The sequence below is a fragment of the Lutjanus erythropterus genome, chromosome 13, assembly GCF_056507025.1.
Source record: "Lutjanus erythropterus isolate fLutEry1 chromosome 13, fLutEry1.hap2, whole genome shotgun sequence".
Lineage (NCBI taxonomy): Eukaryota > Metazoa > Chordata > Actinopteri > Lutjaniformes > Lutjanidae > Lutjanus > Lutjanus erythropterus.
Genome location: NC_139329.1, coordinates 8,710,457 through 8,737,400, shown reverse-complemented (window position 1 = coordinate 8,737,400; position 26,944 = coordinate 8,710,457). Strand labels below are relative to the sequence as shown.

Below are 26,944 nucleotides of genomic sequence, written 5' to 3'. Positions count from 1 at the left end.
TAGTGATTCATTTGCCTCTTGCTCTTTTGTTTTTCCCTCTTCTTCTCTTCTTTTTTCATTGTCGTATATTTGATTTTCTTTCTTTGTGTAATCTAAAATCTCACTGGAACATGTTCCCTCTGTAGGCTGATATACAGCGTCTTAATGCTCTTTGGTGCCTCCCAGCTTGTGCACCCAATAACCAGCTGAACTCTACAGACAATCTGACGCTCCTCGCTCATAAAACACTGGGATTAGTCTTCAAAGCTTGGTGGCCAAGCGCACAGCAGAAGTTCATTAGTTTGTGTTGCATTTTTGTGTGAAATTTAGCAATGTAGCAGTTTGAATAAAGCAATAAAATATAGCACTTTTCCCCTCTCTGTGGCAGCCTGTCTGTAGTAGTTATAAAGCAACGCGTTCGCCCAGAAGTCAACTAAAGCACCCTTGGATGCTGCCCCATTCCTAATGCTAACCCTTTTAATATTTAACCAGGATCCAATACAGGAGTAATTATTTTTCCAAACAAATTACGCCTCAGGCCGAAACCAACGCAATCTGATACACCACAGCGATACATTCTCTGTCACAAGGCGCTATTAGTCATTTTAAATTATTTATCAAGCTTGGGTGAAATAGGATTTGCTTCAGACTCCTTTTTATGACGAGCATACTGCTTGAGCAGAATCCTGAGTGGCCTTTAAAATACAAAAAAACCCTTTTTTTTTTTTTTTAACAAAAGCTTCTTTGGCTCATCCTCAGATACCCCCGGAGACGTCCATATGTGAGGAGTTCTCTGAGACACAAGGTCAATAAAAGAATGATGATGCTGACGTACATTCTGTGGAAAAAAACAGCCTTTTCTTATGACATCCAAACAATCTTGCTCTGTAAGACTTCACCAGAGACTTCTCAACAATGATAAGAGATAGCTAGGTCTGATCCTCTGTGTTGATAAATGTCAGGTCGTAAACTTCCCTTAGCCTTTTAGCCTTTTGTTGACCCATAAATTTTTTAATGGTAAAAAAACATCCTGTGAATCAAGGCTCTGTCATGTATCTTCAAACCTGAGATACTGTTTTGTTGTTGCCTTGGACCAGTGGTTCTCAACCTAAGGATCAGGACCCCCGAGTGGGTCGTGGGATAATTTCTGGGGGTCACCAGATGATTGTGGAGAACTAAAGAAATATCAGTCCCTTTAAGACATTCAACATAAGGGACAAACACTCAAAAATATGCAAAACACAGCTCTAACATCAACCTCAATAATCACTATAATAAACTATAAACCAGCACCTCCAATCTTGTTAAGCTCGGTACCTCCATCAGCTTTCTCCTTGCCTGTTTCCTGTTCTTAAATATGCTACATGTGCCAAGCTTATCTACACTGAAAAGAAAACCAACATTTGAGGATGGTTAAAATATGTTTCTGAGGGACCTGTAAAAGTGACATACATTCATGTCTGAAGTTACCTGATGTTTACACGAGCTAACTAATTAGATAATCTACATAAATCATTAGCTAGCTAGTTAGCTAGAGTCTTACCAACATTAGCTAGCTAGTTAGCTGGCCTTTTGCTAACATTAGCAAAGTTACGATTTTACTATATGGCATTCTTACAGGATAAGGACAAAGTTGACCAAGTTTGTTCAACTGCTATTGGAGCACAGACCAAAAAGGGGCGGGATTTAGGTGGGGTCAATTACCAACATAAAGCACCAGGTTCTGGACAGACAAACACTAACAAAAGTTAATATTTGCATTTTGTAACATAAAATAGCAAATGTAACAAACCACTCAGTCCAGCATGCATGATGGGAAATGAGAGTGTGACTTTAAACTGGGGAGGGGGTTGCAGCTCAAAAAGGTTAAGAACCACTGTGTTATACCGCACTTTCATTTTATACCTTCTTTCACATCCATACTTCTCACTAAAGTGAAATATCTTTAATAAAGCATTTCTGATCCGATCTGGGATTGACGGCCATGAATGTGAGCAGAGTGTGGCATTAATAATTGGAATCTGAAAGTCACACAGCAATGTTGCTTTATGACTTTATGAAGTGGTGCTGAAAATAGCCTGTGTGGTAAGAACAGAGCCTCATTTAATTCAGCCATCTGCAATGAAAAATAGCAACATTTTTATAGAGCGACAACTGTCACCATGAATGTGAGCTATGTTTAACTGGACTGTCGAACATCTTCTATCAAACGCGACAAACACATTTAAAAGCCAGGGACATAAAAGTGAGTGGATAACTTTGTTAAAACGCTAGTTAGAGGAAAATCAAGTTATTGTATCGAGGCAAGGATGATACCAAATGAAGAGGGAGAGATGGGAGAGGAGGGGTGGGGTGGGGTGGGGGGGTCATCAAAGCCTCTTTTTCTCTCTATACAGGGGCCCCAGCTGGCTGGCTGAGCGACGGAGAGCTCTGCCCACTTGCCTGCCGCAAATTAGCCAAACTATTTACCCTCGTATATGCACATTAGCAAATTCCTTCAATTGAGAAAACAAATGCATCTGTTTTGTTCTGTTGAAAACTTCATGGGAGCCTGCATGGGCCTCTGCACACCAGGCATTCTCTGTCACAGTGGCAGTCAGTCTGAGCACACACTCACACACACACACACACACACACACACACACACACACACACAGCCAGCATGGAGCCAATTGCAGGTCCCTGCCGGGCCTCCCCAATCCCCCCAATCCTCTCCCCAGCTGGACAGCTATAGCTTGGATCAGTCTCTCTCTGTCTCTCCTGCCCTCTGTCCGACTGTTGTTGATAGTCTCTGTTTTTCTCTGTCTTTATAGCCCTCTCCCTCTGTAAATCGACCACTCTGAATTTCACCAATACCCACATGACCTGCCTCGAATGAGGAAATTCAGGGTCCCAAAATGAACATTTCTGTTTTTCTTTTTCTTTAGCAAGTCTTCATTGCCCTTGCTGCATATTTTCCATCCTGGTGTTAGCTTTTAAATATTCATGTAAGTGGATGGAAGAGGTGAGGAGAGGTGGTGGGGGGCAGGAGGGAGGTGGGGGGGGGGGCAAAGGGAAGGTGGGAAAGAATAGAAAGGGAAGGAGGGCGGGAAGGATCCGAGGAGGCAGCACGCAGCGGTGGGGGCTACCCCCCCTTTCTGGAGCTCCCTGCGGAGGGATGGCGGGCATACAGGAGTGGTGGAAGGGGGGGATCAGCAGGAGACCTCATGATTTATTTAGACCCGGGGGCACCTGTGCCAGTCAGCCGCTGATGGCGGCCATCACCCTGCCAACCCACTGGTGCTTGAATCCAGAAGAGAGAGACAAATCTGTGGTGAGCAGGAAAATTAATATACGACTACCGCTGTGAGATATTTCACCTGTCCGGTTAATGATTTTCAGACTTAGGTGAGAAGAAAATTCCATTGTTCTGTGGCTGTAACCCTACAGTCGAGTCTGGACATTTTAATGACCTCCCAGTTTATGATTTTCTCAGTTAGCCTGCGGTGCTGTGCAGCAACTCTGCAAACACCTGTAAGGTTGAACAAGTTCCTGCTTGTGTGCTGCAAGCACTCACTAACCACCCAAAAAGCTTAGGTGAGGGAGAAATCCTATGTTTCAAATAAACCAATCAATATAGAACAGACAGATTGCAGCCTTAGTGAGCTTAAGTGGGCGGCTCACTGCGTTTTATCAAGGCGGCTTAATTTCCGTCAGCTTAATATCCTGGGAAATGTATGGAAATTGAACTGCAAGGGAGAACAAAGACGAGTAGCCAGGATGAAACGATGTGGTGAAACTCAGAAAGCTCCGTCTTATCGTGCAGGCCCACAGTAGAGGGGCTGCACAAACACACACATACACACAGCAGAGGTGGCAAAAGTACACACATTCTGTACTCAAGCAGAAGTAGAGATACTTGTGACCAAAAACAAAGACTTGTAAAGGTACAAGTACTGATTCACCTTCAAGTAAAAGTATAAGATCTGCAATGTGTAAAAGTAAAAAGTAGCTCTCTGAAGGACATTTCTACTGACTGTTTCTGCACAAAGCTACCTGAACCTCACATTTTCTCTGCAAGCGAGTCTCCTGTCTGCTTTATCCTTTTATGTGTTTTCCATCATTTTCTTTTTGTTATGTCAGTTGTACATGAAATGCGTGTTATTATCCGATCAATTTAGGTTGAAATCAGTCTTGATGCTGAGAAGGCGGTGTGTAATGATACAAAATAATAATAAGAATTCCTCTCAAATGCATTAAAACTAAAGTAACGAAAGTAAGAGTTCAGATATTCGTGATAATATGTAGGGAGTTGGCAGAAAAATAACAAATTTAAAGTACAGATTAGTTGTTTTTTTTTAGATTTATCTGTCAACCATTTTCTCGATAATTAATCAATTAGTTGTTTAGTCGTTTAAGAGTTGTTTAAGACGTTCTTAAATGCCTTGCTTTGTCCACAATCCAAAGTTTACTGTCACAGAAGGGTAAAGAAACCAGAAAATATTCAGAATTATAAATATTATGGAGAATAGAGGTATAGAGAATAATAAATAGAGAATATTAAATAGGTTGAATCCTTATTTAATATATGATCTATGGTTGAAGCGAGTTGTTTCACTCCGCCCCCGCGCGAGAATAAGCCGGCATCGTAAATTGACAATAACAAGCAACGATAAGTCCTGCACTGTAAGTTGATCAGCTGTTTATAACTGTCAGTTCTGTGCTGATGTAAAGCTAAGCCCGTTATCCTGAGATCAAAAGCCCCCTGCTCTGGAAATACAAAAATCTGGAGTTACAGTTCAGCGAGTGCCCGTCTCACTGCCTGCCAATCCCCATTAACATACTGCTCGATTTAACTGTTAGAAACATCTACTCCTTCCACAAGATTATTAATGATTTCGTGCGACTCATAAACAGACATTTACATTTGGCAAACGTTCTGCATTAATTGTAAGCCTGATTAAATGTAATGGGCAGTTTTTCTGGACGAAATTTCAAAGGAGGACACCACCATTTCTTAGCATGTTTCCTCAATATCTGATGGCATATAATGGACATTTTATGATAAATTCTCCTTTAAAAATGACTCAACATGATTAATTATCAAAATAGTTGCTGATTAATTAAATAGTCCATTAATATTTGATTAATCCATTAATTTTGGCAGCTCTAGTACAGATAGAATCTACTGAAGTACAGTGACAAAGTATTCGTACTTAGTTACTTCTCATCTCTGCCACAGCCTGTCAGAGTATGTTGATGGGTGTATCCATCAGCTAGGTGTTTAAGCTCACTGGTTCAAAAGACTTAAATAATTCCCATTCATTATTTGTCATTAATAATAACTGTGAGGTTGACTGCTGTATATATTCTGATGCATATGCTTGACTTCCGGTAGTTAATTAGCTTAGCTGCTACATGTCTCCCACTCGCTGGCTGCTCTGTGGAGACACATGGAAGAGCTGCCCAGAGGCAAATTATAAATGAGAAACAGGTTATTAGGATTCTGTCATGCATACTAAGGTGTTATGACTGTCATAAAAAGCACAGTAGTGAATACAGGGAGCAGTAATTATCATTTTAGGGGTCTTTCTTTTATACGCCACTTCCCGGTAATAGCCGATGATTTCCAGTCAACAACAACAGGGTGGCCCCGGCCCTGAGTGGCCACAAGCTGGAAACACAGAGCTAAATAAATAAATAAAAAAAACAAACAAACCAGAAAGTCAGCGAAAAAAAAAAGTCACAGCAGCCACCCAGTCAGGCTGAACCTAATGAAAGCTCATCTGCATTAGTAATAATCTGCCACTGCTCGGGGGAAAGAGAGCGCTGTTCCAGGTTCTGGTGAAGAATGCAAAACAACGACCTTCTGCACACCCCCACCTCCGTCACTCAACCTCCCCGCTCCCCCCACCCGTTCGAGATACTTTCGCGAGAATCTTCACACAAACAACACCTGCACTATTAACGGCGCCGCTGCCGCTGAGCAAATCTGCCTTTTCTAATTCATCTTTCCTCTGTATAGCAACCCGATCCTGGCGTTTACCTCTCTTCCTCTCTGGCACATACACACTTAAACACACGCTTCACAGAACAGTAACTAATAGCAACCTCATTCATTAAAACACCCCTTGATGTTTCGCACGGAGGCAGGGTAAATGTGCTGGAACGCCTGCCCTGTCTGTCTGGTTGTGCAAAGCTAACAACAGATAAAGAAACAGATAGACAGGTGGGGCAGGGGCTCGTCTTACACTCAACAGCGACTGCACCACCCCTGATGGAGACAGATACATATTTCATCAGTTATTAAGCCTAGGACATAAGCCCGGCGGTGTCAGAGATCCTACTGTAGCATCAGCTGCGCCCATCTTTACTGCCAACATGAATAAAGATACGGGCTCTAAAAGTAGAATGAGAAAATGCAGAGAGTTCCACAATATGAGCTCTTTGTGAAGTTTCCATCTGGATGCATTAAGATCCCTTCTGCCAGAGGCCTTTCATTTCATGCTGATAGCACTGGGAATACACAGACACTGGCCACTTCAGACCACTGGTGACATCAACAAGCCCAGTCCTCGTTCTCAGACACTGTTGACTCATTTTCCACTCACCCACGAGGCCTTAACAGGCTAATTCTTCAGGATCTAACACTGTCTGTACCATATAGGCTGCTCATGCATGTCGAAGTATGAAGTCTGTGATGTGTGCGTGTTAAGTAACAGGTACAAGCTGGCAGGTGCTGACATGTGTGCAGTATGTACGATACAGCTTCAGGCTGATCATATTAAGATGTTTAATTAGTAGAGGAAATTGTTCTGTTGCTGTCCCTTTGTCTGGTGGCAACTGAGCAAGCCACTCTAACGTCTTTCTGTGTGTTTGCAGAAAGGGTGAGGTATGCTCAAAAAGAACTTATGGAAGTTAAGGCAAAAACAGCTTATAGCTGTTCCACACTCCAAGGCAGGGTGAAAAGAGAGGGGCTAGACACCATCATTAATTATTTAAATATGAGGATAAAGGCTCTCACTTTCAGACAGTCACCCCTGAAAGCCATTCATAGTGATTTCTTCATTTACACACACAAAAAATAAGAATGAAAAGAGAACTTGAGTATTAACAATTGAGAATTAAGTTTCATTTCTCAACTCCACACACCAGCCACTACGTGAAGTGGGTGTGATTGTGAGAAAGCCAGGTTCCAGCAGTTGCAGAAACTGTTTCATTCCCACCTAATTCTGATTTTGTAAAGGTGTGTTGGGGGGGGGAGTCAAACATTTAAAGGGAAAGTTTGGCATTTTTCATGTGGGTATCTAGGCAGTGTATGTAGTCAACTGAAGCAATAAATTCCTCAGTGTGTGCTATATCAACTCCTGCCAGCAGTGCCTACGTGGACCAGGATGCATTGCATGAGAGCTTCTAATGCTCATACTCATATTGTCATATGCCTATAGCTGTTACTTTGTCAGCCAAAACATAGCGTTAGGTGACAAAAATTCTCATCTAGCACGCCCACTGGCTACCCAGAGGTGGAGATTAGAAACCCAAGCTGAAACAGCCCGTAGTTCTAATGCAGGATGAACTCAGCTTTCTCAGTCAATATAGCATGCAATAAGCAATTGTTTCAACTGACTACATTAACCATCAACATTGATTTGATATCCATTTTAAAAGTGCCAAATTTCATCTTTCAGTGTATGTCTATGTGTGGGTTCAGACATTTATCACACCTAATCAAGACATAGGGAGAGATTTACTAATTGGGTCACCCACATCTTTTTGTTTTCTGCCTACTGTACCGTACCTTGTCATGCAAATAGTTTGGGTTGTGTTTGCTGAGGGTTTGTACTTGTCTCTGAGCTCACTGCCTCCACCATGGTACAACATTTTGTTGGTGGCCCTTAAAGCAATTAAAAATTAATCAGTAACAATGTTCCTGATGCTCTGGATAGTCCACACATCTTGACGTGAACAGTTTTCTTTAGAATTATTTTCTACAAAATAAAGAGCCCCTCTGAAAACAGTTGACTGTTCGGAGGATAATCCAAAGTATCAGTGTAGCAAGTACCACAAAGTACCACAAATCCAATTAATCTGTATTGCATTTAGGTTGAGACAAATCTCAGATGGTGCTATCTCAAAACCTGGGAGAAAAAAACAATATTCATGGCTGTAGATACAGCTAAAGAACTTTTTTTTTTAATTATTTGACCCAAATTTAACACTCGTTTGGATTCAGATCTGAAAATTGGGCGGAGTTGGTAGTTGTGTCTGAGAGTGGCAGCTATGGCCCACACACCAGCTTCAGTTCCATGCAGACCTCTACTGGATATACATAAAGACATGGAAACAGTGCAGTCCTCTAGAGACGCCAAAATCGCATAGCTAAATCAGTTTTTGGGCAGTCCAGCAGACTCCATGTAGGGTGAGAGGTACATTACAGCTCCCTTTCAATAACAGCAGCCACCACAGGGCTGCCGCCTGCCAGCTGCACTGCCTCAAGAAACTTTACATAAACTTAAATAACGTCTTGCTGCATTCCCTCGTCTCATGGCCTTTACCTGATGAGATAAATAGGACAAACACACCAAACGGGGACAAGACAATAATCCCTTTATCTGGCACAGGGTAAGCTTGACTAGCCGGCTTACCTGTTACATCATTAGCGATAGACAAGAGGGGAGAAGGGGCAAAGGAAATGAGACGCAAATGAAAGACGTAGGAACAGGGTTAGGTCACAAGTTAATGTAACGAGGACATAAACAAAAAGGCTGAGAGAACATGTAGCAGGAAGCTTAAGGTAATAATAGATTCACATAAAAGTAGGGAGGCTGTATTCAAGCACAGTGGCACCAAGTGTGGAAGTGCTACAGACAGGCCTATTTGACAAGGATAGATGAGCTCAGCTACATGAGCCTGTATTCGCTAAGCACTGAAGCGAACAAAGTTGAAACCCTAAGCACCCTGAGAGCTGTTCTTGCAAAGAGCGCATCACTTGTTTACCTTGACTACTGGTGTTTTATTTGCATGAGTCAACCTTGTGGAAAATCCATAAGTCATTGGCAAGGCCCTTACAGCACATACGACATCACCGGCATACGCTATAGACAATATCCAAACAGCCAAATGTGAGGGGGATGAAGTTCCCACCAAATAAATGGATGCAAGTAAAATTGTAATGATGACTTTGAAAGTATAATGTTGACAATGGGCTTACACTGACGTGTAATTCAGTCTCTTCTGTGTGAAAAAAGAGGAAAAGAAGAAAGACAAACACACTGCTCTAACTAGGGCTATGACAACAACAGCATTACCACAACACCGCAGTCATGTGATGCCTATCACAGGGTTGAGCTCATTACTGTCATAACTGCAAATTTTATTTTGAAGGGTCAATCTCATGTTATTTCATTGTACAATGCATTTTGTGCATAGATCTATTAATACACCTATGGATCAGCACTGTCACGCAGCTGATTGGTTAACACAGTGGTTCCCATACTGGAGGGCATGGATGACCAGGGGGTAAAACATTGAATGAAATAAAGTTTAATTAACAAAGATTAAAGATTAAATATTAAGGATTTATGCAGGGAGAATATACAATACACTTTTTTATCAGTTGCTTCTCCAGTTATTGTTAATGATTATTACAGGCCTGCCAGAAAAAAAATTGGAAACCACTGGGTTAACAAGTCAAGAACAAAACCTCCGACTGGTCATCACTCAACCCAAGGCATCACTGGATTGCCAGTGGAAGGCTAATAACATGCTTACAACAACAAAGACTTTTTTCAACTTGGAAAAATAATGTCACAGAAGACATTAAGTCTCTAAAAAGACACCTCAGTAACAAAACCTTTGAAAAGGATATAATCATACTGGAGCTGATGTAAAAAAAAATCCATAGCCCTATTCCTAACAATTCCTCCTTGCCATCATACCTGTCTCATGTTATTTCACCTCATCAGTCCAAAGCAGGCTAATTGAGAGCACACTAAGGCAAAGCACCAACATTTTACTTGATACAAATCAAAGAAGACGAAAAGGGGGATGTTTTCGTTATTGTGGAGGATATCCAGTAACACAGCCAGCAGGTTGGAGCTGGTAAATCCCACCTGTATGTAATTTCTCCCCTGTAAAGGTAGTGCCTGCACAACAGAAAAAGAAACTATCCTGTTATCTTCTCATCTGAAATCATCAAAGACGTTCTGACGTTCTCCTCTAAGCTTTTGAACTCACCATGAACTCTACCCACAACCAAAGTTTGTTTGCTGCCCAAACGGCATGCAACGCTGAGACGCCCGTAGTGCTCGTCTCCCATGAGCTCATTCCTTGAACTTGATTCTAAGACTTGCCTCATTCCTCACAATGAGTCCTGGTAAAGCACACACACTCTTGTTACTGACATACTGTACATGCATGACATTATGACAAACACTCACACACATACACACACACTAACACACACCACTCCCAATGCCTCAAACCAGGGTCACCAAGTCCCTGGTCTAGGTTTTGGTGGCTGGTGGGTAATTTTCTGGTCAATGTCAGCCTTTCTTTTCCCTCCTACGCTGCCAAGAGGAAATGAAGGGATGATCTCTCCGCTCTCCTCCACTCGTCACTCCCAGAGAAAACAAACAGGAACATTTTATGGCCTGCTTGTTGACCTACAGCCCAGGAGCAACAACAACAGGCTACTAGTGGTGTTTACCTCAGGATGAGCTACTTAAACTGATATAACAGCACTGCCCTGTTGATATGGACAGTCCAATTCCCACACAGGGATCTTAATATACTGCAGGTTTACAAAATAGATTTCAGTGAACACTATAGCTCAGATAAAATAATACACCTGTCAGATGTGATAAAAGATGATCAGGATCTGAAGATTTCTGATCTTAAAGGGATATTTGGATAGCTAAGCTAAGCAATGCACTGCTGTGGACAGGGTCAATAACAAAAGGCCTACCAAAAAATCAAGGTCAGTTTAAGTGTACACCATATTTAGTACAATTTCATTGCTTTACTTTCCCGTCAGACAGCCTTCTCTGATGGGAAAACACAATTAAATAAACCATCATTCTCTCCAAACCAACCGAACTCTGTAGGCGAAATTGCTCATTTTACCTCACAGAACGTGGTAGTTACTGGTCCCCTACTGCCTTGATCTGTTAGTTTGTTTGTGTTATTGTGTCACTTTGGTGAATCAGAACTATCCTTTTAAAACACCAAAGTCACACAATAAATCATGGATTGAGGCAGCGGTAGACCAGCAACTCCTGTGTTCTGCAAGGTAAAATTACTGATTTCACGTACAGGGTTTGGTTGGTTTGGAAGGAGTGATATTCAACTTATATAACGGTAGTTTCCTGTTAAAAAAGGCTGTCTGACAGCAAAGTAAAGCAGTGAAAATATTCTAAATATTAGACTTAAAGTGATACAGATGTGTTTAGGTTGTCCATTTTTTACACAGCGAAAATACCTTTTGTTGCTCACCCTGTCCACAGCAGTTCATTGCTTGGTTTCCATGCTGGTGACCAGCATCTTGTGTAGGTAATAGACTTTCAATAAGTGACTCATACAACCCACTTCAAATGATCCAAACTATCCCCTTTAAGTTTTTTTTAATCTTCTGAGCACAGCGGTTTGAACCATTACCATTCGCTCGACTGAACGCTCTGCCACCTTCTCTTTTAAACAGGAAACAATGGTCTTCAGTGTAGCATATTTAAAAAGCCAGTGATAAACTGTAAAGATAACAAAACCAGACTCTTCCATCAACACAATCCACTATATGTGGACCACAAACTTCCCTCAACAGAATCTGCACTATGCGCAGTTGCAGAGCCACCACCTGGCATGTGTGTGTGGGTATATGTGTGTGGGCGTGTGTGTTTACGTGTGTGGTGCCACACACACACACCTGTTCTTCCCTCAGCCCCGGCCTCGGCCCCCGGCACCAGGCCTGAGCCCCAAACAAAGCTTCTCTCTGTACGGACATGGACACTGTTTGATTCCTCGCACACAGTTCCCCCTGACGCTGCCTCTGCTGAAACCTAAACACACTGTTTGCTGTGGCCGAAAAAAGACTGTTTAAGAAGGACTGGAAGAAGAAAGAAAGGCCTTCCCAGAGACTCATCTGGTTCTAATGCAGGGCCCGCTGGTGTGGATTACAGGCACATATTACAGGAGAACTCAGGCTGACCCCTCATCTCTATCCCGGGGGAAATGGGAGCCAGCCATGCTGATGGGGGGCTGAGGGTCCAGGGGCCTGGGGAGCAGAGGGGTGAATAGAAGCCTGTGGGCAGGCTGCCACCCCACATGATTAGTGCCCTCCTTCAATGAGGGAGTTTCTCTGAGATCTTTTCAAAAACCCTCTATTGAAAAACTGTGAAAAAAAAAAAACAAACCCCGAACATCTCAGTGACACTAAAAAATAGCATTGCTTCATATATTTCCTGCAGTTTGTTGCGTCTTCACCAAGTTGTCAGGCTTTTGATAATCTTCAAAGTAACACTAAAGCATGTTTTTTTTTTTATCACATTAACCACAATAAGCAGCTGGCTACTCAACAAGCTTTTGAGTTTTACTGTCCTATCCCACATTAGAAAGGGGGGGGGGGGGGGGGGGGGGGGGGTTAACTACGGGAGTAAACAAGCAAAATCGGAGTGAGGAGAGAGAACTTCAGCAGCAGCTCATACAGCTGGCAGCAAACGTGGGTGTTTGGCCAAATAATCAGCTCAACTAGGAAAACATTCCTATTAAAGCGGGGATAAATCAAACAAGATGCAGAAAGAACAATCATTATCCAAACAGGAACAAACAGACGGACATGTCTCTTTATGCCATTTCCTCTTTGCATCTGCAACGTTACATAAAATGCCTAAATTAAGTCTTTCATATCTGTTTCATAACAAGCTAATTATTATTTCAAAGTCGCAGCTCTTACCTGTAGTATCTGGACTGCAGATAAGTGGAGCAGACTGCTTTGGACACATGGCTGGCTGAGCCAAAGTCAATGACTTTGACCCTGTAGGGCTGTCGAGACGGGTCCACGAGCATGATGTTCTCCGGCTTGAGGTCAGCGTGTATCAGCCCCAGGCTCTTTAGTTTCATTAGCGCTGTGGCCACTTGCTGCAGCACGGGTCTGATGTATTTGAGTGGCAGCGGGCTGAACTTGTTCTGCTTGAGGAAGTCGTACAAGTTCTGCTCCAGCATCTCAAATACCAGGCACGTGTGGTTCTTGTGCTGGAAGCACTCGTAGGCCCTCACGAAGTTGTAGTCATCCGCACTCTCCGTGCTGAGACGCGCCAGGATACTGACCTCGATCTGACCCTGCCGTGCGTACGACGGGTGGTTCTTCAAGATCTTGATTGCCACGATCTCGTTGGTGCCCCTCTTCCAGCACTTCACCACCTGCCCGAAGGTTCCTCGTCCCAAGAATTCCAGCACTTCGTAGGTGTTGGTCATGGAGCAGAGCACCTCGTGTTGCACCAGCTGGTAGTCCCCCTCGCTGTTGGAGCCACTGTTCTTGGATGTAGCCGTGGAGGTGGCGGTGGCCACCGTGGCCACCGTGGCTCCACTGGCCGCTCCGTTCTGGATCATCGGCGGGCCGTGCTCCTCAATGATCTGCACGCTGCTGTTGTTGTCAAGCTCCTCACTCTTGCGTTTAAGCCCACATCGCTGGTAGGTATCCAGGAGACTGACCGTGCTGCGGCGTGTCAGGTTGTGAACACCAACCCCACCGCCCAAACCGCTGCCGCCGCCGCCACCTCCTCCGCCACTGCTGTTGCTGCTGCTGCCTCCACCCCCGCTGCCCAGCAGAGACCCCACGGCCCCCGAAGTGCTGCTGGCTGAGGCGACCACGATGTGGCCCGCGCTGGCTGGGAAGATGAGTGCCTGCTCGTAGGGCAGGGTGGAGCTGGCGACCTGCAGGGAGCTGTTGATGCCGAGGGGGCCACTGGCGGCCGACAAGTTCTTGCTGCTGTTGTGGCTGTAGACTTTGCTGTGTGTGCCGTACCCTGTCATATCCCAGTTGCAACTCTGCTCCACCTTCAGTTTCTTCACGCTAAAGAAGGCACTTGATTGGAGAGTGTGAGGGGAGAACACTTGCACTTGCGAGGCCATACCTGTGACAAGAGGGGAACAGAGGGGAGGAGCAAAGAGGGGAATGAAAGTGAGAGGTTAGAAATTGAGAGTGTCTGAAACACGAGCGGTTGCCAGAAGCTTTAAATAAAGACAGCTTGGGTCAGAGCAGGTCATTAAAACACCAAGCGTATATGCCGATGTGTCAGCATGTTAACCTCTTGAACTCTTTAACATCAAAGTAAAGTGCCATGCATTAAATAACCTTCAAAACGTCAATAAGAGTTTGTTTCTTTAGCATTAAATTGTTTCTGTATAACTATCATCTAGAACAGTGGTTCTTAAATATGGGTTTGAGGACCCCCAGGGGTCCTGGCACTCTGCCAGGTGGTCTGTGAAAATTTTCTGATTTACTCACTTAAATTATCATTACATAAAAATGTTTATTTATTTATCTTCTTTATCTTCTTTAATTCTATCATGAATTCACTTTATGATTACACTTTTGGCAATCAATAGAGAATTACACAAACTTTAACACTTTAACACTTGGAAGTGTAAAGAAAAAAAAGGTTACATTAAATTATTCCAAGGGATACATGAGGATGTCCCCACTATTTTTTTCTATCTTGTAAGGGGCAGAAAAAACTATGAACTTCTGATCTACAATTCTGTGATAAAACATCAGATACTTTGTCATTAAAACTGTTGAGAAAGGGATTGTTATTTTCACTACAATGTAATGACATTTTTTATTTTCTTATATAACATAAATAAAAGTCAGAATGTTTAGAAGAAAGATAAGCAGGTTTATATTAAGTAGTGCTACAGCAAACCACTGCTTCATGCAGAGGAAATGCCATTTCCCCGCTGTTCCCATCTGCAGCAAAGTAAATAGGCTGAGTGAATACTAAAAGAATACCCTTTCATGAGACACTCCACAGAGACAGCAGCGCAACACAAAACCGTACACAAAAACAGGCCCACAAAAAAGTCTCAAGGAATGATTGCAATTTCCTTCCCAACTACACAACCCAGCCCTTGCATTTATTGGTACACAATTACTCAGTTTAGGGAAGGTGGTGGTAGAAGATTTCGTTCAAGTAACTCTGAGAACAGGAGAGGGGCACTGAACTCCCTCTCAACTACAGATCCCGAAGACAACAAAACAAAAGCAAAACTGCAGCGAGCCTGTGCTCTGAACTCCTGGGAACAAGCTGCCTCAGAATAAGCAAAAGCTTCTCCAAGCAAACAACTGCCCAAAAATAGTCCCTTTCTTTATCTCTCTCTTTGCAAACAGGCTTGTTTGTAACAGTGAAATGATTATTACAGCACAAGGAAGATTATACGAGACTTGTAGTAATGCTATGTTTAAACAGTTTCCAGTAAACCCGAAATTAGTTTACTGCTAACAAACTAAGAACTTCCACCTGGCCGTGCCAATGCCCGCACAATTAGGTCTCGCTGCTGATCAACTGATGCATGAATCAAATGCTACAGCTTGCACACAAACTCTAATGCAATCAATGCATGCAAACATGCCTTAAACTTTGTTTGCTGCTGGAAAAATTGCTACTTTTGTGTGTTTAATGGACATATTGAAAGCTGGGAAGTTTTGCTCTGTTCAAACATAATTAGAGGCCCATTCCCTGTAAGATGGGAGGACTTCCATAATTGTGGGCTCTATTCTGCGGACAGAAAGCGGAGAGGAGGGGACACTTTGTCATTATTAGCCCTTTGAGTAGTGATGATGATTAATTCAGTAGGAAGTTGGCAGCCCTCCACTATACTTTGCTTCATTTGTCTTTTTTAACTCCCTTAACCTCTCTTCCTCCTCCATTTTTAGATTTTTTTTTCAGCCTCTCTGTGGCCTTGCTTGGACTTTATCCGCATGGTCATCTGGTCTTAGCCCTAATGCTGCAGGATTGAAGCTGTAGCACCCATTAGAGGGCTCACTATAAGCTTGGTGTTTTTTTTTTACAGTAGCTGATGTAGTATAGCACCTCCATGCCTCATGCAGTGCTTATTTAAGCCTCATATATCTGCATGCATGCTCTGAACACTCATTAAGATTTGGTCCCTTTGTTGTCACTTCATGACCAGTCCTGTAGGTATGGCCCGTCCAGAGAGGTAATGAAGATCGTCCGCTAGGCTATTAGGGGCAAGTCTCTCTACTAATCACATAAGCCCTGAAGGCCAGATGTCACTCCTTGGATTACCAATTCCTGTGCCTGGACTTTACGCTAAAAATAATTTGAATGATGGGTTGCGTCACAGAGCGGCGTCAACAGTGTGTGACTGAGAGCCTGACGGGATAATCACAGGAACAGACTGATGGACACAAAGATGGATGGACCGACAGACACAGAGCTGGCCTGTTCCTGTTATGGAAAATTCCAGCGATACATAACTGGCAGCATGATTATGGATAGCTTGGGGGTTTTTCAAGGCCAGATTGAGGCTAGCTGCTCTTTGCATTAGCATCACATGGATTCTTCCTCAACCCCCGATCTTAGTCACTCATTGACTCTCTGTCAGCTTTAACGCTGTGGTCGAAGAGTTCACTTGACATTGCCTACATGCTGCAATGAACTGAGGGACACATGTGTTCCTCTAAAGTAGGGAAGCCTCTTTGTGGTCTTCAACAGGGGATCTGTAACCCCAAGGGGATCCACAGAGATACTGCAGGAGTGGCTTAGAAATTATTGTTTGATCATTTTAATTAAATTTATGTCTGAAAACACACATTATCATGAGTCCAACATGCTATTAGCAAAGATAAATCAGCCTTCAAAAGGCTATAAATCCTCATGTAATCATGTGAGCTCGCTAACTCACTAAATCACTGTGCAGCACCTATCCATCCTCACTCTTATGAGTCACAATGGACTGTTTTTATAACTTCACAACTCTGACATAACCCCCACCTCAACAACCACTGGCAAAAGTGCAGAAGGTGATGCTAACATAGCTAACATTAACCATGCTACAACTGCTGCTGACTTAGCAGCCGCGGGTAAGTGAGAGAAGACCTGAAAATGTCCTTATTACCTTAGGAGTCCATGGCCTGAAAAAACTTTGCACTGAAACACAACTTGCAAAAATGTTTAGAAATGCAAAGGAAATTCTTCAAATTCGGCTTTGATTTGTTAAGACGGTCTGCACAGCTGCATTTGCAACAAAACTCAAAAGCTGTACGAACAGCACCACAGTTTTGAGGCCTGTGCCAAACACAGATAAGTAATTAAATGAACCAAAAGTAAGAGGTCAAATGGCTGGAATGTTATCTCATGACAACATACACAAGCAACAATGTGACCAATTATACTTCATTGGGAAAGCGGCTCCAGTCCTCATGAATCACTCCTCGCCCAAACTGAAGTTCAAACATATTTATGATCTAGAATCTGAACAACCAAACCCTCTATAATGTTGTCAGAGAAAAGCACAGTGCAAAAGACCTTCCCTTGAAAACGTCCTGTTGAAGTTTATTTGAATTTCTGAACTCTATGCCAAGCGCCAAAACTGTAAAGGTCCATTGTTGTACATTTACAACATTGGAATGCCTTCAGTAGCCAAGGCTTTCCATTTAGCATACCTAAAGGAGCGCTGTGTGTGTATGTGGGACCACATACTGCAATTAAGCATGCCAGAGAGGCATTTTCCACTGTTTAGAGGCAGCATGTTGAAATGGTAGTAGTCAATGTTTTCAGAGAGATTACTCCTCTGTCAGGGGTTTGTTAATCTTCTTTTTGGGAGGATCAGGGCCGTTCTGCATGCCATGTGAGGGTGAGAGACGCACTGAAAAGGAGGGAAGGAGAATAGAGCGTGGCCACGAGTGGCCCTCACATTCTAGCCTGTGACCTGCTTCTGTTTGCTCTCTTTTATTAAAGCCGTCATTTATTCTCCACTGACAACATGACAGACAGTATTGATGAGGACGCCTTTAGACGCAACCAAACCTGCCAGGCAGCCCTTTGTAATTACAAATAGTCTTTTAATATAAAACCTGCTCATCATTCAGCTCATCCATGACTGTCCTCAAAGTTCTCTGCTTTATACAAGTCATAATTTCAAATGATCTAAGGTTGAGGTAAAACAACGTTATCTTTGTGCACTAAAATCAGGCTCACACGTTTAAATATACACCCCCGCCGTCACCTAGGAGACTATCCAGAGACAGCAGTCAGGTCTGTCTGGTCGATGTCCCCTGGCCTGGATATATTAGGACTACATCCTGAGGCCTAATGGCTACCGACACCGATGGAGCCGCTTTGATGACCCTGTCTCTTAACTGGACATCCCAGTGTCTGCAGGACTGGTTGGTGTGGTTGGGAGGGGGCAAATCACTGGCTAATGACACGACTTCTGACTGTCTAGACAAAGCATTATCTCACACTTCGCAACTGTTTGCATGTGGGAGTCACACCTCCATCCTTTTTCTGAACTAAAGGAAACCGAGAACCACAGCAGCTTCAATTCAACCTAATATAGATTCTCAAAGTCCCTGGAGATCTTCAGGAGGAATGAACATCAGTCTTCCAAAAGACAGTCTCTCCTTTAGTATTTTGATGACAGTGGTGAAGAGGGCTGTCTGAACTCCAAACACTCTTGACTGCAAATGCAAAAGCATATGATCCACACCGAGCAGCCACATTAGCTTTTAAAAAGCACAATATGTAAGATCTGCTGTTAGGTGTTTGTCTCATATTAAAAATAACAAAAGACCTAGTTAGATGATGTTTTGGAGAGAAGGAGACAGACTATAGCCAGTGAAAATCTGTCTAAGGTGACTAAGGCAAGAATCATGTTCATGGGTAATACTTTTCTTTTATTCATGTTATGTTACATTTTTTTACAACTTTATTTTGAAATCGCCGGTCTTTAACAAATGTTGCAACTCCTGCGATGTGAAAATTGCAGAAAGCGTTTTACAGCCCTTAGCTTAAATGCCTTTACTTAATGCTGTTATCAGCTCCCTCCTCCTCCTGGTGTCTAAATATTGTGGAAAATTAGTATTGAAATTGTTTCAAATATTCAGAGTTCATATGTATTGAAAATCACTATTTTTGACAACACTAATCTGCCATATCCTGAACTTATAGCTTTAACTCATTTAGTCTTACACATCCTTAATTTGAGTGATGTTCCACAAACATGGGCATCATGGGAAACCTGTGGAGGGGACAGTGACAGAGACTTTGGCGGTTAAACACAGCAGTGAAGGCACCACAGAGGAGGAACACACTGTCCATACAGAGCAGGCCGGCCTTGTGCTCCTGCTCTGCCCTCAGCGGGGGGAGCTGGAGCTTGACACTGCATATCTCTCCCTCTGTCTCTGTCTCACCCGTGGCTACTATTGACCATCCTGTCTGCTTTTTTAGCTCTCTCATCTCTGCTTATTTATAGAATAATGCATCAGACAGGCTTGCAGGGAGATAATGTCACGCAGGCTGCTGCTCCATCAGCCTTTATGCTCATCCTGACCACAGTGTTTGACCAGTCAGAATTGCCTCGCCATTTCTCTCCGCTCTCTCGCAAACACACAAGAGGAACATGTAGCATCCATCCAGCATATGGACAGCCTAAGAGGCCAGTATGAATGCTGCTTGACAGACGTACACATGACTTCTTGGCTCGTAAATCAGCAACATGCCTGCTGTAAATGTGACACTCCCTCAACTCTCCCCTTCCTGGAAGCAAACAGCCAAAGATACAACATGTTGTGTTAGCTGTGAGATAACACATTCGCTCAGCACTTCTGCATAGATACATGAGCAGGAACAGACGCACACGAGCAGTCACACACATGTCCACATGCTGGTGCACACAGCAGCACCAATACAAAGTAGAGGTGCCACAGTACCAGAATTTTAAACTTTAGTACAATTCTCAAATAAAAAAAAACGATACTCAATACCTCATTTGATACCAGGGCAAAAACAGATTCTTTCATTAGATTTCTTTCATTAACAATCTGTCCTGCAAACAGTGCTGGTACAGACAAAGACACTGAACATTGACTTGTTTTGCTGTGCTGCAAGCCATATTTTATATTTGAGCAATCTGAATGAATAAAGATTTGGTACTTTCAAAAATACTTTTTCTCATTTTTTTCTCAGTTTCACTTTCTTCTTTTTATTTGAATTTGTCATTCTAGTTGAAAGAAAATAGTTCTAGTAGATTCTAGTGTAGAAAGAAAGTAGTTCCTACATGAAACTGCTCACAACAAGGTATGTGGATTATCTTAAAGGGATAGTTCACCCAAAAATGGAAATTCAGTCATTATATTCTCAGCCTCATGCCGATTGGAGGTCAGGTTTAGTTTTTTAGTCCGCAAAAACAGCATTGCAGAATCTCCCAAACACTTAGTGTGTGGTGACCAGCTTTCAAACTTAAAAAAAATATTTAAAAAGTCTCAATGCTGCTTATTTGTTGCAATCCAAGTCACCTAAAGCCCAAACATCCTAAATTAACAAGAAAGACCTAATTTACACCATGTTTCTAGCCTAAATCTTCACTTCAGATGCTTACCTTGGAGCCACGCGCATGCACGCTGTCTGAACTGGGTGTGTGTGGTGTTAGAGTGTGTGCACGCAACTGAACAGCATGTCGGGGCTTTAGGAGACTTGCATTACACCAGACAAGCAGTATGGAGGCATTTTATGTTTTTTTTTTCCCAATTGTTTTGTCCATTTGAAAACTGGTCACCACTCACTAAGTGTTTGGGAGTTTCTGCAAAGCTGTTTTCCTGTAAAACTCCAGCAGTGTTTTGCAGACTAACAAAATAAACCCGACCCTCAATCGGAATGAGGGTGAGCAAATAATGACCGAATTTTGCATTTTTGGGTGAACTATCCCTTTAAGTGACTGGGTCATGATTTCTGCTATTTAGTGCCATTAAATTGGAGAGCAGGCAGACACCTCAGTGGCAGATATCTCCAACACCAAATTTATCTAGATGAATAAATAGCACTATAGGTAAAAAAATATATATATTTTTGACTCTGGGGAGGACTGTTCCTTTAAGTTTAGGTTTCCTTATTCAACAAATGGCTACACCATTTCTTGTCAATTGATACACTTTTGAAAGGTTAAATTCTTAATGGCGATTAATCGATAAATGAGTAACATCTCTGCTATGAAATGTTATTATTGCATTGTTTTTAAATCTATGGTATTGGAAAAGTCTCAATACTTTTGAAAACCTTAATAGAGAGAGTTGGATACAGCAGCACCAAGTGATGTTAAACACAACTCTGAATACTTTAGGATCTACCTGAGCAATGATAACATGCAGTTACAGTTAAAATATTAACACTTCTAATCTAAAGTAAAGCTGAAAAACCTGCTCCCACAGCGTAACTGTCAGCAGATAAGGAGGCTGCTATTCACATCGTAAGTGTGGTCATAAAACGGCTGGTGTGAGAAACACATTTGCCTTGTTTATACTGCCAGGTCAGCCTAACCAGGCGCTGAACCGAGACACTGCGGGGCGGGGGAACGGAGGATGAGGAGGAGCGCGAGGGGCAGGAGAGGAACGGGTGGCAGAGTGGCTCCGCTTGAGCTGGATTTCTTATTAATCAAATCACGAGTGTGGCAAGTGTACAAAGCACAGCGGTACCCAGCTTCCTCCCTAACGAAAGAAAGAAAGAGAGAAAGAGAGAGAGAAAGAAAGAGGCCTGGTATGTGCCCTTTAAAGGGACAGTTCACCCCAAAATCTTGTAGATACCTGCCATAGATTATAATGGGACTAAATGGCACCAAAAACCACATTTGAAAAGGGAATTATGTTCTTCCTCGAAAAGACAAAAGTTCCGGCAGATTCTACCATGGAAGAAAGTAGTTCCTACATAACTTTGCTCACAAGGTCTGTGGAGTTTTTTGTTTTTTTGGTGTTCTTTTAGCAGCAGAATCTGAGTGCCATTTAGTCCCATTATATTTGAGAAAAGGAATACATCTACATGGTGGACATCTCCAAAACTCTGCAACTCACACCACAACAGGCCAGAGGACAAAATACATTTTAAATTTTGGGATGGACTGTCCCTTTAAGTAAGTAAATAAGAAAGAAAGGAGGAACTAAAGACAGAGGCCTGGCAGTATAAGTCCTTGCTGCTGCAGAAGCACAACTTTGAATGTGTAACAGATAAGACACTATTTGTTCATGTGTACGGCAGCATGGAGAGAAGGACGTAGCTGAAAACGTGCCCAACCATAAACCAACAGCACCTGTTAACCCGTGGCTGGACTGCACCGCCATTGACATCCACTATATGCATCGAGCCGCAGAGCGCTGACTACAGTTGCAGTGCAGGGCCATGCAGGGACACACACCTGATAAGCAACCGTTCTCCAGAATGCTTATCATGTACACACAGCAAGAAACGCCCCACTACACCGCACTTCCTCTTATGTCATTAGGATCAACAATGACAGCTGGACACAATGTACTCTAATGAGATCAACATATGAGAACTGCAGGCACGAAACAGTAACCAGGCATAGAAAACACTGGGGGAAGACACACAGATGAGCTCAACGTGGGAGAAAACAGTGTACAAGGACACATTGATTTGAGAGGGGCCAGCGCAGTATGGATTTTGTTGTGCGCCGACTGTGCTGTGCTACAATCTACAAATGACGCAGGCCTATAAGGTTTTACTGTGAGTGTGAATGGCGGCCTTGTTGCATTATACCACAACCTGTGGTTTTGAAAGGATAGGTCTTCAGTAAGCGAAGGACAAGAGGCAACAACAGGCAAAATGAAACACTGATGATGCTCATGTTCGCGCGGGGACACACATACCTGCACACACAAACGCAAGGATCTATCAATATTTGAGTCTTTACTCACCCTAATGTTCATTCAACAAAAGGCCCACGAGGAGGACTGCAAAGGGACCTTTCAGAGACAGAGGCCCTAATTTTATTTCTAAAGGGCCAACCTCTTCCTGGACACCCAAATATAATTATACTGTCAGACAAAAACAATCAACCGACTGACAGAGAAAAAAAAAACAATTCTTCAACAAATCGCTTTCCACATTTCTTTTTGTGTGATCCCTTGTTATTTATGCATGGGTTACCTCATATATTTGGAACAGGTATTTACTTTGTGAGAATTGTATTAACCTCAGTAATAAGATTATCACAGCTGAAGTGTTGAATGAGTTGATAGTGTTTAATCCTTAACTCATTTTTGGAATATGGAGACTATTTGAGGTTGGTAAACTATTTAATTCAATTTTGCGAAGTAATAATGAGAGAAGAGCCTGACTGATACTGGATTTTTGGGGTCGATACCGATATTAGGGAGTAAAAAAATTCTGAAATCAGATGATATTCACTGAAACAGTTAACTTTAACTCAAATTGAACAATATATAGTATTTGATGTATATATTAACTTTAATTAAAATATACTATGCTGCCCATGAAACTAAATTAAAAAAAAAGTTTTTATATGTCTCCCTCTCTTCATATATTCGTATATATCAGACAATAGACCAATATAGCTGTGATAGGCCAATACAGGGCCAATAATATTGTCTGACCGATATATATGTCTGTCTACATGAGACAGTCAAACAGCAGGAGACGGTAAAAACTGAAGGCAAAGACAGTTGAAGGGAGCACAGTGTCTTGAGAGAGATGGCATCATTGCTCCACCCTGCCCCCCTGCCCTGTCCCGTGGAACAGACGACTAAGATTTGGTTTTGGGGCGTGCTCTTGAACTCGGGAGTCAAAGTCTGCCGCTGCATTAATATCCAGCAGACACAGCTGCAACAGTGCCAGTCCTGCTCGCCACGCCTACCTCTGCATGTGTGCAGAACGTGCGTCTACACTTGTCAGCGGGAGAGAACCCACAGACATGCATGTGCGCACGTCTGAGACACCACATGTGCGTGTGTTTACAGTGTGTGCGTTAACTTCATGACTACTGGTGCTTCTTCATACTTCCTCAACTGTCAAAGCTCTAACATCTTAAGTATGTGTTAACAGCATGCATGTAAGCACCACCCCAAACACACACACCTAGAGGGATTAGTCTGGTGCCCCACCCCATCAAAACCCTGGGATGAACCCCAACAGCAGAGGAACCAGTCCAACCTGACCAGGCACCTGTGGACCAATCACACACAGGCAAGATCAGCACTTCCTGTATTTCCAAAACACGGCTGTATTCAAACAGCAAACTGATAGAGATATCTAGCTTTAAAAACAGAGAGGAAAAAGTTGCTACACTCTTAGAAATAAAGGTGCTAACTAGGGATGATAATGATTAATAGATGATTAATTAAGCGGTTGTTAAGAATTTGATCAATCAAGTACAATTTAATCAATCTACTATCAAATAAAGATCTAAAAAAAAGATTACTTTTATGAGTGTACGTCATTATCAAACATTTAAGTATATGTGTACATTTGGTATGTCTGGTATTAGCAAAATGATTGATTGATTAATTGATCATTAATGTTACCGATTGAGGAAAGTGCTTACACTTTGCAACCCCAATGCTAACTAGAATGATAGAGCGTTCTTTGGCTTGTCCCAATAGGAGAACGCTTTACAGTTCCTGGCAGAACCTTTTCCACTTGGAATCCTTTCATAGGTTCTATCTTGAACCAACATAAAGGGTTATATTTGAACTGTCTGTTAGGCATTTTCCACCAACATGAAACCAGGTCTGTTCCCGTTCAAGTACCTAATTCCTAATTTTGAACTGTCCTGAGCATTTCTACCTCAAATAAATTGGTTTGAAACCTGAAAATTTGGTTCCCAGCTGGATACCCCCCGCCCCCATGGCCTCTGTTAATGACAATCTTGATTACAATGGTTCTACTGAAAAATGGTAGAAACTTGGGCTGTTTCACTAAATAGAACCAAGTTCCCAAGACTCTTGAATGGAACTGGTCCAAGAACCAGAGCGAATTTGGTTGAAAAGGGCACTGTGAAAGGTTTGACCCAGAACCCCTGAGGACAGGTTCTACAGACAACCATCAGACACTTCCACCGTCTGTGGGTGCTAACATAAACCCATGCACAGGGTTCTACTGAGAACCTTTTTCATATTCCAAGGGTTTTATCTAGATCCTACCCAGAGAGTTTTACAAAGATCCTTTTTGAATTATGGTCCAAACAATCCTGAACACTTGCCGAAAGAGTTCTTTGAAGATCTCAACAATCCTTAAAGAAGTCTTTCTTCAAAAGAGGTTCCTTGGATAGAAAGGGTTCTTAATGGAACCCTTAGCTTTACAAACAATCCATGGAGGACCCTTTCTTCAAAAAAGGCTCCTTCAGAAGTAAATGGTTCTGAGTAGAACCTCTGCTCTTCAGGAAAAACCCCTTTCGAACCCTTATTTCTAAGATTGTAGGGACAAACATCCATGTATGAAAATGCTTTGCAGATTTCTTATTTGATCTTGTTTGCTTTGTGCACAGCTGGTGAGAAACTACCAACGCCCGGCCACTGCTTTCAGCTCTCTGTTGCTTGCGAGTTGTCAGCTTGAAACCAGGATGGCGCGGGGTTTTTTTGAACGACGAGTTGTGACGCACGGACCCGTCAGTGTGTTTGATAATTATAAGTGCTGATGCTGGTGCATGGAGCCCCACTTTTTCCTGCCTTGAAGATGGCAGACAGAAAGGAAAACTTCTATCCACCTCACATCAGAGCTCCTCATAACCCCCATATGTGGTCTGCTCCCCGGTCTCTCCCCACCTCCCTATGCTCTCTGCTATCAAATACAAACTGGGGATGGTGCACATGCCTCCCCAGGCGACAAGAGTGTGTGATATTTCAACGGGGTGTGTGAAGCTGCTGCTCCAGGCCTATTAAGGCCACAGATCAAACTAATTTAGACTACAGATGCCTTTTTCTCCCTCTAAAATGCCTCAACATGCACTCCTGCCTTCATGCCGCAGGTGACTCATCCATATGAACGCTCAATAAATTGTTTTAATCTCCTAATCTTTCCTCATCTTCCTTTTAACCCTCCTCTCCCTCCGTAGTCCCTCTCATTCTGTCTTTTCTTTGACAAAGTGTGGAGGCCCACCATGCTATATATTCAAACAGCTTTTAAAAGATTATGACACACACACACACACAAACACGTGCTCACATACCAATTTAGCAAAGGCATATGTGTCCTTAATCCAGCTGACAGTGTCTTGTAAACATGGCTGTTGAGTCTTTCTGGCCACAGAGCTGAGGAAATAAATATGGCCGGCCAACTCAGCCCTCTGCATCTGATTCAGCGTGAAAATCACGGCTTTAGCCGATTATATTTACAGTGTCCTGACAGTCACAAATAGCAAAACCAGGCAGGAAATGGCTATTCTGACCATCAGTTTAACACCCACATACTGAGCAGCTGTCTATGAGGGAAGTGCACATTTGAAATGGCTTGTGAAAAAGGTAGACACCTTCAAAAAGAGAAAAAGAAGTGTTAATTTTACAATATAACCATTACACATGCATGAAAAGGTAAATTGCACAAAAGAAGATCCATCTAAGAGAATTTGCCAGTTTGGGTTTGTTCCTGAGGTCTGAGTTGTTTCTAACTCCCATTTGAGTAGTAGCTGAGAGGGATTTAACAGATGGAAAAGATGAGCTGTGGGAAGCCAGTAAATAATGATTCATCATACTGTAAGATGCTTGACTGTGAGTAAAGATAGAAATGCTAATAGTCTGTTAGCCTAGCTGAAGTATTTTTTGCTCAGGCTATTACTCTCTTAGATATAAGGGTTTCCAAAAGGGTTCTCCCTGAATGGCTGATGTTCTACGCAGAATCATTTGCTTCTGAAGAAGTTTCGACAACGGTTCTTTATAAGACTATGGGTTCTATTAAGAACAGTTTACATTCAAAGAACCCTCTTTGAAGAAAGAGTTCTTCAAAGACTG

At 42.6% G+C, this 26,944-nt stretch overlaps 1 protein-coding gene across 5 annotated transcripts in view; it reads right to left on the bottom strand.

The window, feature by feature from the left end:
• Positions 1-26,944, bottom strand: part of hipk2 (homeodomain interacting protein kinase 2) — a 102,999-nt gene that overhangs the window by 64,955 nt on the left and 11,100 nt on the right. For 4 of the 5 annotated variants that reach the window (XM_084735104.1, XM_084735102.1, XM_084735105.1 and 1 more), the window contains exon 2: positions 12,905-14,084. In XM_084735104.1, coding sequence (XP_084591230.1) covers positions 12,905-14,084 — 1,180 coding nt within the window. Of the gene's footprint in view, positions 1-12,904; positions 14,085-20,574; positions 20,674-26,944 lie in introns of those variants that run through there. The other variant, XM_084735103.1, reaches the window with a different exon arrangement.